This window comes from Lobosporangium transversale (assembly GCF_002105155.1).
Source record: "Lobosporangium transversale strain NRRL 3116 chromosome Unknown BCR41scaffold_2, whole genome shotgun sequence".
In the NCBI taxonomy this organism is placed as follows: domain Eukaryota; kingdom Fungi; phylum Mortierellomycota; class Mortierellomycetes; order Mortierellales; family Mortierellaceae; genus Lobosporangium; species Lobosporangium transversale.
Window position 1 is genome coordinate 998,910 of NW_019028980.1, and position 12,215 is coordinate 1,011,124.

At 35.3% G+C, this 12,215-nt stretch overlaps 1 protein-coding gene across 1 annotated transcript; it reads right to left on the reverse strand.

Annotated features, from left to right (window-relative positions):
• Positions 1 to 9,878: 9,878 nt before the first annotated feature.
• On the reverse strand, positions 9,879 to 11,610 carry BCR41DRAFT_345162 (small GTPase superfamily). The gene is made up of 3 exons (XM_022022657.1): positions 11,088 to 11,610; positions 10,542 to 10,667; positions 9,879 to 10,369 (listed from the first exon to the last, which is right to left on the reverse strand). Exons 1-3 carry the CDS (start codon positions 11,307 to 11,309, stop codon positions 10,133 to 10,135), a joined length of 585 nt encoding a protein of 194 aa, XP_021886039.1. The 5' UTR covers positions 11,310 to 11,610; the 3' UTR covers positions 9,879 to 10,132.
• Between the last annotated feature and the right edge of the window lie 605 nt (positions 11,611 to 12,215).

Consider the following 12,215-nt stretch of genomic DNA (forward strand, 5'->3'; position numbering starts at 1 on the left):
TTAGCTTTCAACCTTAGAAGGAAGTCAATGAACGAGGAATGACGATAAATAAACTTTCATCTTTAAGAGTATTGTATGGACATTTGGGAAAGAGAGAGTGAAAGAGAAACCACAAAAGGCTTAGCAATGAGCTGAGTGAAAGAAAGGTGTGAAAGATATGAAAAGGTGTGAAATGAAGGGAAAAGCGTGATTGGCCCTGAGATTATGAACTAATTGTCAAACAACGATAAGTAAAATAATAACAAATAAATAAAAATTGACTGACGTTGTCTCAAAAAAAAAAAAAATAAAAAAAAAAATAAAAAAATTGGACGTATTGAAGGAGCCTGGTCCAAACAATCACAAAAAGAAAGGGAGTATACGCAATGTTACTGTTTGTTTGTCGCCACTTTTGAGGAGAAGGGAAGGTGAGAGTGGAAATGATCCACTTTTTGCAATTGCACTGGTTCTTGTCCAATCAAACATAGGGCGGCGATTGACTAAGCGGCGACCAATCGTCACGGCGTTCCCGATCTCCCCAGCCAGAGCAATCTCTTCAATGACTACATCAATCTTTTGCTTGCTGTCTGTTTTATTGTTATTAAAGAATTCAATCCTTAAATCAAAAATTGTAGATCTGCTTGTCCATCCCATTCCTTACCCCTTTCGTCTCTTTTATTTTTCCTTTTCCTTTTCCTTTTTGCCTTTTTTTTTTTTTTTTTTTTTTTTTTTGCTGCAGTCAAATCTGTCGTGCAGATCATTCAGTTTTTTTTTCTTTTGACGTCGTCACAGGGAAATCTGCAACGGACAAAAAAAAGGAAATGTATGCTCCAAACAAAGTAACAAATGTAAATATACCATACAAATTTGGTATCATAACACATAGCATCATCTGGCTCTCTGCAAAAAAAAAAAAAAAAAAAAAAGATCGATAGACGTCGAGAGCATATCTCGAGAGAGAGAAAGTATGGATATCTTACTGATAAGAAATATATGTAAAGTTGTAGTAGGGATGGTGATACTAAGTATTTAGACTAGCATGTGAATAACGTGAATGATTTAATAAAATAAAAAATAAAAAATAAAAAAGCCGATCGCTTTTTTTTTTTCTTTTGGTAATATGATGGCTATCAACTCATGTTGATTCAGAAAGGAAAGAAGGGACGAAGGATAGAGTAGACAAAGAGGGTAGAGTGAAGAAGGAATAAGAATAACAGGGAGTGAAAGAGTCGTTTATTGAATGTGGATGAATAAGGGAAATCTTACATGTAAATGTGAGTGAGCAGAGTGATTAGGACGTTACTACTTTCGATGGTGCATACAAGGTATTGAGAAACAGTCGTTGATGTCAGAGAGAGAGAGAGAGAGAGAGAGAGAGAGAGAGAAAGACGTAATGGAGAAGAAAAGAATGTGAGTGAGAAGAGGAAGAATGTTTGTATAAGGAAAAAAGAAGAAGAGAAGAAAGGGGAAAAGGCCGTGTGTTTGACGGAAGAAGACAGAGGAAAGAGAGGAAGTTGGGGTGGGGAGAAGAATGAAAAAATAAAGCTGCTGTACGCTTCTACAACAGTCGACACCGCAGAAAAAAATATTTCAAATAAACTCAATAATTAAAGCTGAGAAAGAGAGGGAAAAAAGGCTGGAGCCTAGTCCGCTTTGCCTTCACATTGAATTCTCTCGCGTTTGCTTTGCTTGCGATGAACAGCTTTGAAGTGAAAATAGTATGAGAATGTGATTTTCCAATAAAGACTCAACATATTAAAAGCATGAGGAAGTGGGATGCTGTGAGGGGCAAGGAGAGATAATCGGCCAGGAGCCAGAAGCAGATCTAAACCATTTGTATCTAAAGCAAGACATTTCTTCTCTTCCATTGGCGACCACAATCGACAAAAAGCGAACACAGGCAAAAGGAATCTCCAAAACCATTGTGCATTCATTACAGTTCACTTTGAATCTTTTTACTCTTTTTTAGATGAAGAGGGAACTGGGCTTCTCGCTCTTCTCGCTTTTCCCCGCGGGTGCCGATCTAAACGGCGCTGTAGACCTCGTGTATATATATATATAATACAATTGGTATTTGAGCAAATCATGAATACACAACTGAATGCAAAACAATGGACATATAAATTATATATACATTTATATAATAATAAATGAAAGTATGAATGAATGAATTGCAAAATCAATTGTAAATAAAGAATAAATAAAATTAATATCGTTATAAAAAAACCTTACAAATGAACAAACATGATGGGCGATCTGCGCGATTGTTTACACTAAACAAATAAAGAATAGTCCTCAAGGGACGACGCTATTGTACTCGTTTTTCTTTGAAGCATTCGATAGACAAATGATTGATGTTGTTGTCGTTATAACAAATTGCTGGTATGTACTATTTATGTGTGATGAAAATAGCAGCTGACACTTGGAAGGATCTGAAAAAAAAAAAAAAAAAAAAAAAAAAAAAAGTTGGAGCAAATGAACGAACAAACAAATGAGCGGACGAACGACATGATGTGAATGTGTTTTTTAAAGCATGTTATGCAGGCTGCCTTGGAACATGAATATATTTCGGATCGAAGCATCTGCCCTGAGCATCAAACCAAAAGAAAAAAAAAAAAAAAAAAATAAACACATCTACTGAATCTTTGTGAATATGTACGACTAAACATTTTCATCTTTTTATACGACATGTTTCTTACCCCATCCTGTGGAAAAGCTATTAGAGTTCATTCAATACAGTGATTTATATATATAAATATATATTTTTTGTCTACACATCCGATTGATTCATGGCCTCCAAGTTTAGATGTATTGAAACCTTTGTTTATTACGATGGTTTGTCCACCAGATGATATATATCGTTAAGTCATAATTCTTCCACCACATCTTGTTTACGACATTAATTAGATGGTTTTTCGTTCTTTCTTTCTTAGCGTCGACATCGGCGTATCTCGTCAATCAGAATCGTTTCCTGCATCAATGTTAATTGAACATGTATATTTATAACTATACTGAGTACAATATGAAATACACGCATGACATGCGCAAACAGATCATTCAATCATTCATTCGGAAAAATAAAAAAGGTAACAAGTCAGAGCCTTTACCGTGTTCTTGGTAGGCGTGGAGATGCAGTCAGTCCATTTGTATGTTGTAAACCTATTATTTGTATTGCCTGGGTAGAGGTCCCCCTGTTTTGTCTTACCACTCTAGTGAAATGGTGAGCTAAATGAAACCGTCTGGGGACAACATCGATAACGTACTGTAGACTCCATACCACAGAGAATAAAAATATATGTAATTGCCCATGCATCATGACATTGCTTATTCACTTTAATTGGATCTCGTTTAATGGTTTATACTCTCTTTTATTTTAGAAATGACGGAGTAAAAATAAAACAAAAATGTATGACTATGAGAGAATGAGAGGGAATGGTGTCAGATCCGGCCAAAGAGGTAAAGTTATTTTACGATCACCAGGGGAGGGGTTCCCCGCGTCTATGATAATGCTCCGGTGTGAACAAATGGACATTGATGCCAACAGTCATATCGCTTTGTCAAATAGTCTTTACTCTAAAAAAGTTAGTTCGTCCTTTGCTCTCTTTATATTCTGACATGAGCTCTATTTGGACGTACTTCCGGACTCATAAGCGAGAGATCACTAATGATAGGCAAATTTAAAAACCTCTTCTCAGCCAATTTTATAATTAAAGCTTTCTGTATTCTGTAGTATTCACAATGGCATTCCAGACCTCGCATCCATGCGTTTTAATGAATGGTCTGGATACTGTTTCTTTTTTTTTCTTTTTTTTTTTTTTTTGTTAGGAGTAGGAGAGAAGATAGGATGAAGAGCTCGTTATTATCGTTCATTGCGCTCCCATGTTTCCCATCTTTATCATTCAATCTTCAAAATGAATGGGGATGTGAAAGAAAAAGAAAAAATTAGGGGAAGGTTGAGGACAGGCACACAGAGATGTATACTTGCATACTCACATACTCACATCGCATACTCATAAATACACACACAAACACATAACAGGTTTTTTCTTCGACGTTTATCACGACATGATTTGTTTACACCAATGCTTCGCCCTAATGCAACGGCCACTCGATGATTGGAGTAAGTGAAGAGAAGGGACTAGACCCATAAGATGTTGAGAGCGACACGCACATCTGGAGTAAAAACTCCGAGCGTTCATATTGTGTTATGTCTTTATTCTCTATTCGTTTCCTTTTTGGTTCTCTTCTTGTGCGGTATGTACTTTTTTTTTTTTTTTTTTCTTCTTCATACACCTTTATGTATGATATATATATATATATATATATACTGTAAATATACATTTTCCGTTTTATTCACAAGAACGTAAAAAAAAAAAAGCTCCAAACATTCATTTGGTAGATCACGCTCTGGGAGTTTGAATAGAGTTGCATGCAGCTTAGTATATACAACCATGTTACAGAATAGTCCAGTGAACAAGGAGTAAAGCTTTCGCATTTTCTAATTGTCCGCTTTGCTTTGTCGCATCCTTCTCCCCTCCTACTTCAGACAGGCAAGCAGGCGGTCAGTGAGTCCGAAATGGATGGAGTGATACGGGTCATTTGGTTTATCCCTTTTGTGTCTTGTAGTTGCAGAAGGGAAAAAAAAAAAAAAAAAAAAAAAAAAAAGGAGAGAATTGAAAGCCGAAGAGTATTTCAGTCGATCTTTTGACGACTAAAAGAGGAATAGCATGAAAACAGAGACAACAAAGTACTCCGTCCCATTTGGTCAGTAATTCATATATTTTTTGAATAATCTTGATTGAAGTGGGAGCCAATTATATTCCTTGGCACCAGTTCGTCACGGAGGGTGAAATGTCAAAATCAGCCACCAAATCAATTCAATCATCGTTTTTTGAATAGAAAATATATGAATCACTGACCAAACGAGTTGGAGGATACAGTCATGAAAAAATGTGTATTGCTGACCTCTCAGTTTTTCCTTTTTGTCCCGACCCTTAGGTTGGCATTTATATAAATATACAGTTAAGTCCTTTGTTGAATACATAATGTATTGAAATTCTTTACTTTACGGTGTACAACGTTTATCAATGTCTATAAGGTTGGATGGGATGGGAAATATATACATTCTGGATGAGTACATGTCCCTATTTGACTGGTAAGCAGTCGATTTAGTCACCAGTGAATACGATAGAGTATATATATATATAAATGAACAAGGTAGAACAAAAAGGAATAGCTAATTGGTAACTTGCATTGTTAAAGTTAAAAATTACGTTTAAAAATGATTCGCGATTGGTTGCGCAGATGAGGAGGATTTATAAAATAGGAGAAAGACCCCTTGTGGCGAAGTTGGCGTCAAAAAAACAACAAAAAAAGATGGGCTTTTTTTCTCTTCTGTGTCTAGTCTTGACCTTTGTCTTCAAAGTGTGTCTGTATTTGTATACCATTTCATCAAGGTTGAATCCAAGTCAAATAAATAAAGTTCTTTTGAAAGTGTGATTGGTCAATGATTGTTACGATCATTTCCAGTATGAGAAAATCCCGAATGACGCTCACCCTCATTCAGGACCAAAGGATTTTCCAATTTTTTTTTTTTTTTTTTTTTTTTTTGCTGATGTGAAGTTCATTTTTTTTATTTCTTTACTAAATACTAGACTGCCGATGTTAACTAAAATAAAATAAAATAAAATAAAATAAAATAAAAAAAAATAAAAAAAAAAGAACAGTTTTATGAGCTCTTGCAAAGGCAACTTCGCGCATGGGCATGCACTAAGATCTTGCATGCATTTTCCTTTCTCTTAATGTACCTCATATGATTAGAACACCATGCTTAAGAAGAAAAAAAGAAAAAAAAAAGGTAGAGAAGATAACCCTCTTTCGAAACCATTTGAAACTAGTTGCCGAAACAAAACGCCAACAGCAAGGACTTCCGCCGATCACCTCATCATTTATTTTTATTTTAAAGTTGAATGCAAAGAAAAAAGCTGGGGAGAAATAGAAAGCAAAAGTTTGGTGGTATCCATATGTATCAGGCTCTGGATGTCTCGATTGGTAAAAAAAAAAAGTTCAAATGAATATCGTCATCAATAACGTGGTGAAATATTTGCTCGGAGCAGGGAAATTGACATGTATGCAATACCGATCTCGACTGCAACAAAGGATAGGACTAAAATATGTATATTATATATTTATATACTTTGGTGTAATATATTTTGTACAAATTTTATTGTTTGATTTGCCGATCTTCCCATCGAGTCATTTTGAAATCGATAGCAAGCTAATGCCAACATTACATGGACAGACTCGTCTTTTTTTTTTTTACGAACTAATGGTGGTCAAAGTTTTTGGTGCGATATGATTTTGGGCTATGCTGCATATCAGTAATTAACAGACAAACGCAAATATTAAAGTACAATCGCAGATATATACTTGACGTTTGCAAAGACATTTACAAAAAATACATGTTCACTTGTTGTATCACCAGAGTATTCCTTATTTCGTTTTTACAATCTGATCTCAGGCAGTAACCTGCAGTGATGAAAAGCGGACATAATCGTTCCAGAACGACTTGTTCTTGTTATCCAATTTGAGAAAAAAGATAAGGTCGTTTACAGTGGGGCTAATGAGATGTTAATTTGAAATGTGGAAATGATTTTTTTTTTCCCCCCTATTCACTAACCTGAATTAATATATCCAGTGTAAACATGCAAACATTCACGTATGCGTACTTTATTGGAGAACAAGGGGGTCTCTTCAGCACTGTTGGCCGCCGCGCGTTTTTTTTTTTTGTGGCCCTTTAATTCTTTTAATTTTAATTATATATATTCATGTAGCCTATTATATATAAATGAATAGATATTGTAAAAACAAATATATATATTTATATATATATATGTATTTGATTCATTCGTATATAACTCTTTATTCTATTTTCCGAGTCTCTCCGGTATATTAGTGAAAGGATCCATACTGCAATTTTTTCTCCATGAAAATGACAATGACATGGAATCACTTTCTCTCTATCTCTCTTTATACCTAACAAACGTCTATCCATCGACGTACACAAAGAAAAAAGCAAAATAAAAAAGAAGAAAGTATGCTTGAATAAGAAACAGAACGAAGCTTATCGTTGTCGTAATTGTTTGGTTAAACCTTTCTTTTGACCATCTCAACTTGCATGTTTGTTTTTTATTTTATTATTTTTATTCAATTGTGGTTCTTGAGAACAGCTTTGAGTCAAGCAAAAAAAAAAAAAAAAAAAAAAAGAAAAAGAAAAAACTCCCAAAAGCCTAATATAGAGTATAAGAATATATATATATATACATATATATTTATATTTTAATAGGAGAACTATCAATTGTTACCAATCATGTCAGTATTCAAAGTTGTGGACTCGTTTGCCATTTGTCATTAGGGCTGGCCATATGATCATATGCTCCAAGGTTTGTTTCTGGATCAAGAAAAAATGGTGGCGTCTTGAATAAGAAAAAAAGAGAGTTAAAGCTTGTATGAGGAAGCTAAAAAAAAAGGTTGCTCGACGCCGATCACTCTTAATGCTCTCGGTCATCCCGCTCTGATGCTTGCTGAGCGCAACATTTTCTCTTCAGGTTGCGGTCCAGATTTACATAACGTGGGGTCATTTGGACGGTAGACACGAGAAAGCCAACCTTTTCCTTGTCAATCAAATTATATATATACAATAGACATCAATATATATACATGTATATATAATTACTTGTTTACTTTATTTTTTTTTATTTTTTTTATTTTTTTTTCCACAGCAAACTAACGACACTGAGAACCGGGCCCTTCTTTATATGGCCCATGACGCTATTTATATGACATGACCCAGGCAGGCAGAGCAATAACCAGTTGAATTGCACCAAATGAATGAATGCCTTTGAGTGGTTCGAACTAGTTTGACTATCAACCACGCTTTTTTTTTTTTTTTTTTTTTTTCTGAATAAACACACTTAATAATTTTATCCGGAGCTGATTGTTCTACGCCTTGCCACGGCCCAAAGGTTAAACAAGCTGTCGTACCATGGTTTGAATCAGATTTTTTTCTTTTCCAATTATACTTAATCTGAATATGCGGCTTTTTGCATGTCAACTTGCCATATTCAGACATGTGCAATTTTTTTTTTTTTTTTTTTTTTTTTTTGCCTGTTGCACTCGCATGGTCTTTTCCTTTTGTTGTTTTCCGTGTTCGCAACTTCATTTGGTTCTATTCCCGCTTCCACTAGGATCAGGGTAACTTTTTTTTTATCATTGAGTTCTCCTTTATGCTTCACTCCTTAGCTGTACACTTTTTTTTTTTTTTTTTTTTTGTGTTTTACATCTTCACCTTTATACAAAATACATATACGATTCACGGCAGCAAACAACATGGATGAAGGAGAGACATTGTAAAATAATGTCAAAGACATGAAAATACAGATCTACGAATATATAAAAAAAAAAAAGTCTAGGCCTATACTTTAATTGAGCAATTTGCTTTCTACTTTTTATTATTATTTTTTTTCCTTCGCCACCAAGGGCACAAATCTTATTATATTTTTTTGTAATACAAACATGTCGTTCTTTGAACAGTGATCAATGGGAATAAAAGAAGAGGGAGGGCTATTCACAAGTTTTTCTCCTTCCTTCCAATCTCCCAATCTCACATCCAAAAAATTCTATCGGTTTTTTCCATTTCACCCTTTTTTTTTTTTTTTTTTTTTTTATATCGACATTTTCTGAAAGAGTAAGAAAATAAGAATTATAGATCCATTATTATATCCAAATGTCTGCAGGATAGTGCATGTCAATGCATACAGGGAAGCAGCTGGTGAGGCTAACACAAGCCTTTGAGGGGATGAGGATAGATATATATGAATACGTTTATTCATCGAAATATATCTATTCAGTTCCATTACAAAAAAAAAAAAAAAAAAAAAAAAAACTGCATTATACATGTATGTTTTCGGCCCATTGTTTGACCGCAATCCGTGCTTACATACTCAGGCTTGTGGGCCCCAAAGCGTTAAACATTCACTTGGTAATTTAGGTCTGCGGATCAAAATTTATAGCCTTTCCACACTCATGACCTTCAACCCGGAGTATATGTTTTTCTTTTTTTGATATGAAGAGGACCCTTCGGGGTATGGAGCATATTTTCTATACTCTTTGGACTGTGGGCAAAACGCCCCAGACACATATCTGATAAGCAGCTATTTCTGCGCAAACAGCTAAGCTGTATCCATGGATTTCATAAACCCTGGTTGCCGTCGTTGATACTCAAAATCCGTGGTCTTCAATCTTCAAAATATATCAAGATGTTTTTTTTTTTTTTTTTTTTTTCTTATTTGGTCACGATCGGATATTTTTCTTTCTTTTCTTTTCTATTTTTTTTTTTTTTTTTTTTTTTTGTATAATCTTTCAAATGTATTGTCAAGGACGGCGAAGTACACGTATAAAGGTAAATCCCGCTACCTATTAAAGCAATCCAATCGTCTTTGTTTTTTAATATTATATATTTAAATATGACTTCGTTACCGAAAGAAATGGACGTCTGTTTGTCTGTCCATCTGTTGTTGTTGTTGCTGCTTTTTTTGTCTTCCCCAAACCTTTTTTTTTTCCTCCAACCTCGGTAACTTACCCTTAGTGCGCTATTGTTTTACATGTGGGTTGCTTCCTTAGGGGAAGGGACCCTTGAAGTAAGACAGTTTATGATACATTTTGTCTATCAAAATGAAGTTGAAATTGACTCCATCCTTTAGAGCGTTGTGTTACGATATTTCATCAAACAATTGTCAAATAGTCTCTCAGATTTTTACTCTTCCATCTCTTTCTTATTGGGTATAATTGTTCCATCTTTCTATCGCCGCTCGCTCGTTACTGTTGTATAATATATACTTTTTATTCTTCTCTTTGTCTGCTACATTAACACCTCCTATTGATTATTAGAATTAGATTAGGGACTAATAGTATATATCTATATTATTGATATTTGATAAGAAAGGCTTTTTTTGTGTTTTCTTTTTTTTTTTGTCTCTGAAAGTTCGCACGCCCCATGCAAACTGTTTACGCTGATATGGGTTGTGGTCCTTCAATTTTCTATCACGGATTCTCTATCCATTTTTTTTTTTATTGGATCAGTCCGGTCTCTTTTTCAGAGAATCACGCACTTTGCCTTTTTTCTCTTTCGATCACGATCTTTAACCCCTTGCTTCCGTTGTTGAATCTGCCTCATCAAAAGCGTGTAAACTTCATCCACATTTTGCCTCGTCTTGGCTGATGTCTCAATATACCGACAGTTCCACTCTGCAGCTCTAGCGGCTGCTTCCTGTGGATCGACTTTTCGAAGCTGACCCAAATCAGCCTTGTTGCCAACTAAGATAATAGGGATCTAATAGCAAATACGAAAAAAAAAAAAATCAGGTTACTTTTTCAAGGTCCCTTTTTTTTTTTTTTTTTTTTTTTTTCGCACCCCTCTTTAGATGTCTATTTATATTTCAGACTCTTCACTCCCCCATCCCCTTGCCAACCCTTATTTTTGCTTTTGTTTTTTTTTTTTTTACCTTGTCATCATCTAGGACGCGAATGATTTGATCCTTGAATTCTTGTGTATGTAAGAAGGATTCATATTCACATATCGAAAACACGCAGAGAAAACCTTCGCCGGATCGATAGTAATTATCACGGATCTGGTAGAGTGAAAGGTAAAAAAAAAAAAAAAAAAAAAAAAAAAAGATATCAGCATATTTTGTTTTATTTGTATTAGCGTGGAAATTTTTGAGCAATTGTGCCAAAGACGCAGTCACGACGCGCTTTAGTGAGGGGAAGGTTCAGGTAATGTTTTTTTTATCTTGGGCGAAATATGAAGAAATACATGGCTGTATGTACCTACATAATCTACACGCATAATATAATAATTATGATGATGATTACGCGCATGTAGTGATGTAGTAGGCTCCCAGCCATTAATGAGAGGATAAAAAAAAAGAAAAAAATACAAGAAAAGTAGGATGGATGTGGATATAGAAAAAGATGAAGAAGGTGCAGCGAATGGAGAGAGAGAAAGAGAGAGAGAGGAAGAAGAGGAGTTGGCACTATATTTCACTTACAGCAGCGTATTCTTCCTGACCAGCTGTATCCAAAATGTCGATTTGACAGGGTTGGTTGTCAAGATTGATCTTCTTCCTGTAAGAATCCGCTTTGGTTGGGTCATATTCTTCTACAAAGTCGCCATACATGTATTGCAATGTCAGAGCAGACTTTCCAACGCCTCCAGATCCGACCATGATCACCTTGTGCAAAGGGACTTCCTGTTTTGCTTTCTTTCCCATGATGTGTTATTTATAAATGTAGTTTGACGAAAAAGTGAAAAGGGAAGAGAAAGGGAGAGGAGATGGATGTGTATGTGGATTGTGTATGAATATTGATTTGGAGATAGGTGAGGTGCGGTTCCTGAATGTCAAAAACTTGTTTGTCCTACAATGAGGCTGCAGACCACAAACAAAGTTGAGCTGAATGAGAAAGATGAACGAGTGATTGGGATGGAAAGAAGAATGGAAAGAGAGGGAGAGAGAGAGAGACAGAAAGAGGAAAGAGGAAGGGAGAAAGGAGATGTGAACCCAATAGAAGGATAACGAATAACAAAAAGAACACTGCCAGGTACATCCTTTCTACTCCTTTATTATTATTTTTTTTTTTTTTACTTACCTCTCTATCTGTCTCGGACAGGTGCGGCTCGAGGATGTATTGGTTTTTCTTTGTTGCGTGTTTTTTATTATTATTATTATTGAGAGCTTAATGAGCTGAATGAGAAAAACTGAGCTCCATTCCATCACATGACCCCATTTAAAAAAAAAAGATGTCAGGCCACGCCAGGTTCATGCCCGGAACCGATGAGCAAACTCTTGTCTCCATCATCCTCATATGATGGCTCCGTCTTTTATTATCATCGATGTTATGTTTATTTTAGCAATGTTGGGGTGGATAGTATTCGCAAAGGAAAAAGGCAAGCTCGCCTTACATGTACAATGTATATTCAAGAAGCGTGAGCATATTGAGTTCTGTGTAGGATTAATGTAGGATGATTAAAATAGAACTGCACGATTGTTGGATTGTTGAACAGAAACCTTTTCATCGTTATCCAACAGAAGCTAGATTTAGCCCTTGAGAAGTTGGATCTCATACCTGAAGGGTTATCATCCAAACCTAATGATGATCCTTCCTTCTTCATTCGCCTT

Bases quoted from the DNA above. Each gene is read 5' to 3' on its own strand.
- BCR41DRAFT_345162 (XM_022022657.1), bottom strand. From the start codon at position 11,309: ATGGGAAAGAAAGCAAAACAGGAAGTCCCTTTGCACAAGGTGATCATG. The intron at 10,668-11,087 runs GTAAGTGAAATA...TCACTCTACCAG, and splicing joins GTCAGGAAGAATACGCTGCT to ATCCGTGATAATTACTATCG. The intron at 10,370-10,541 runs GTAAAAAAAAAA...ATTTGCTATTAG, and splicing joins GCGTCCTAGATGATGACAAG to ATCCCTATTATCTTAGTTGG.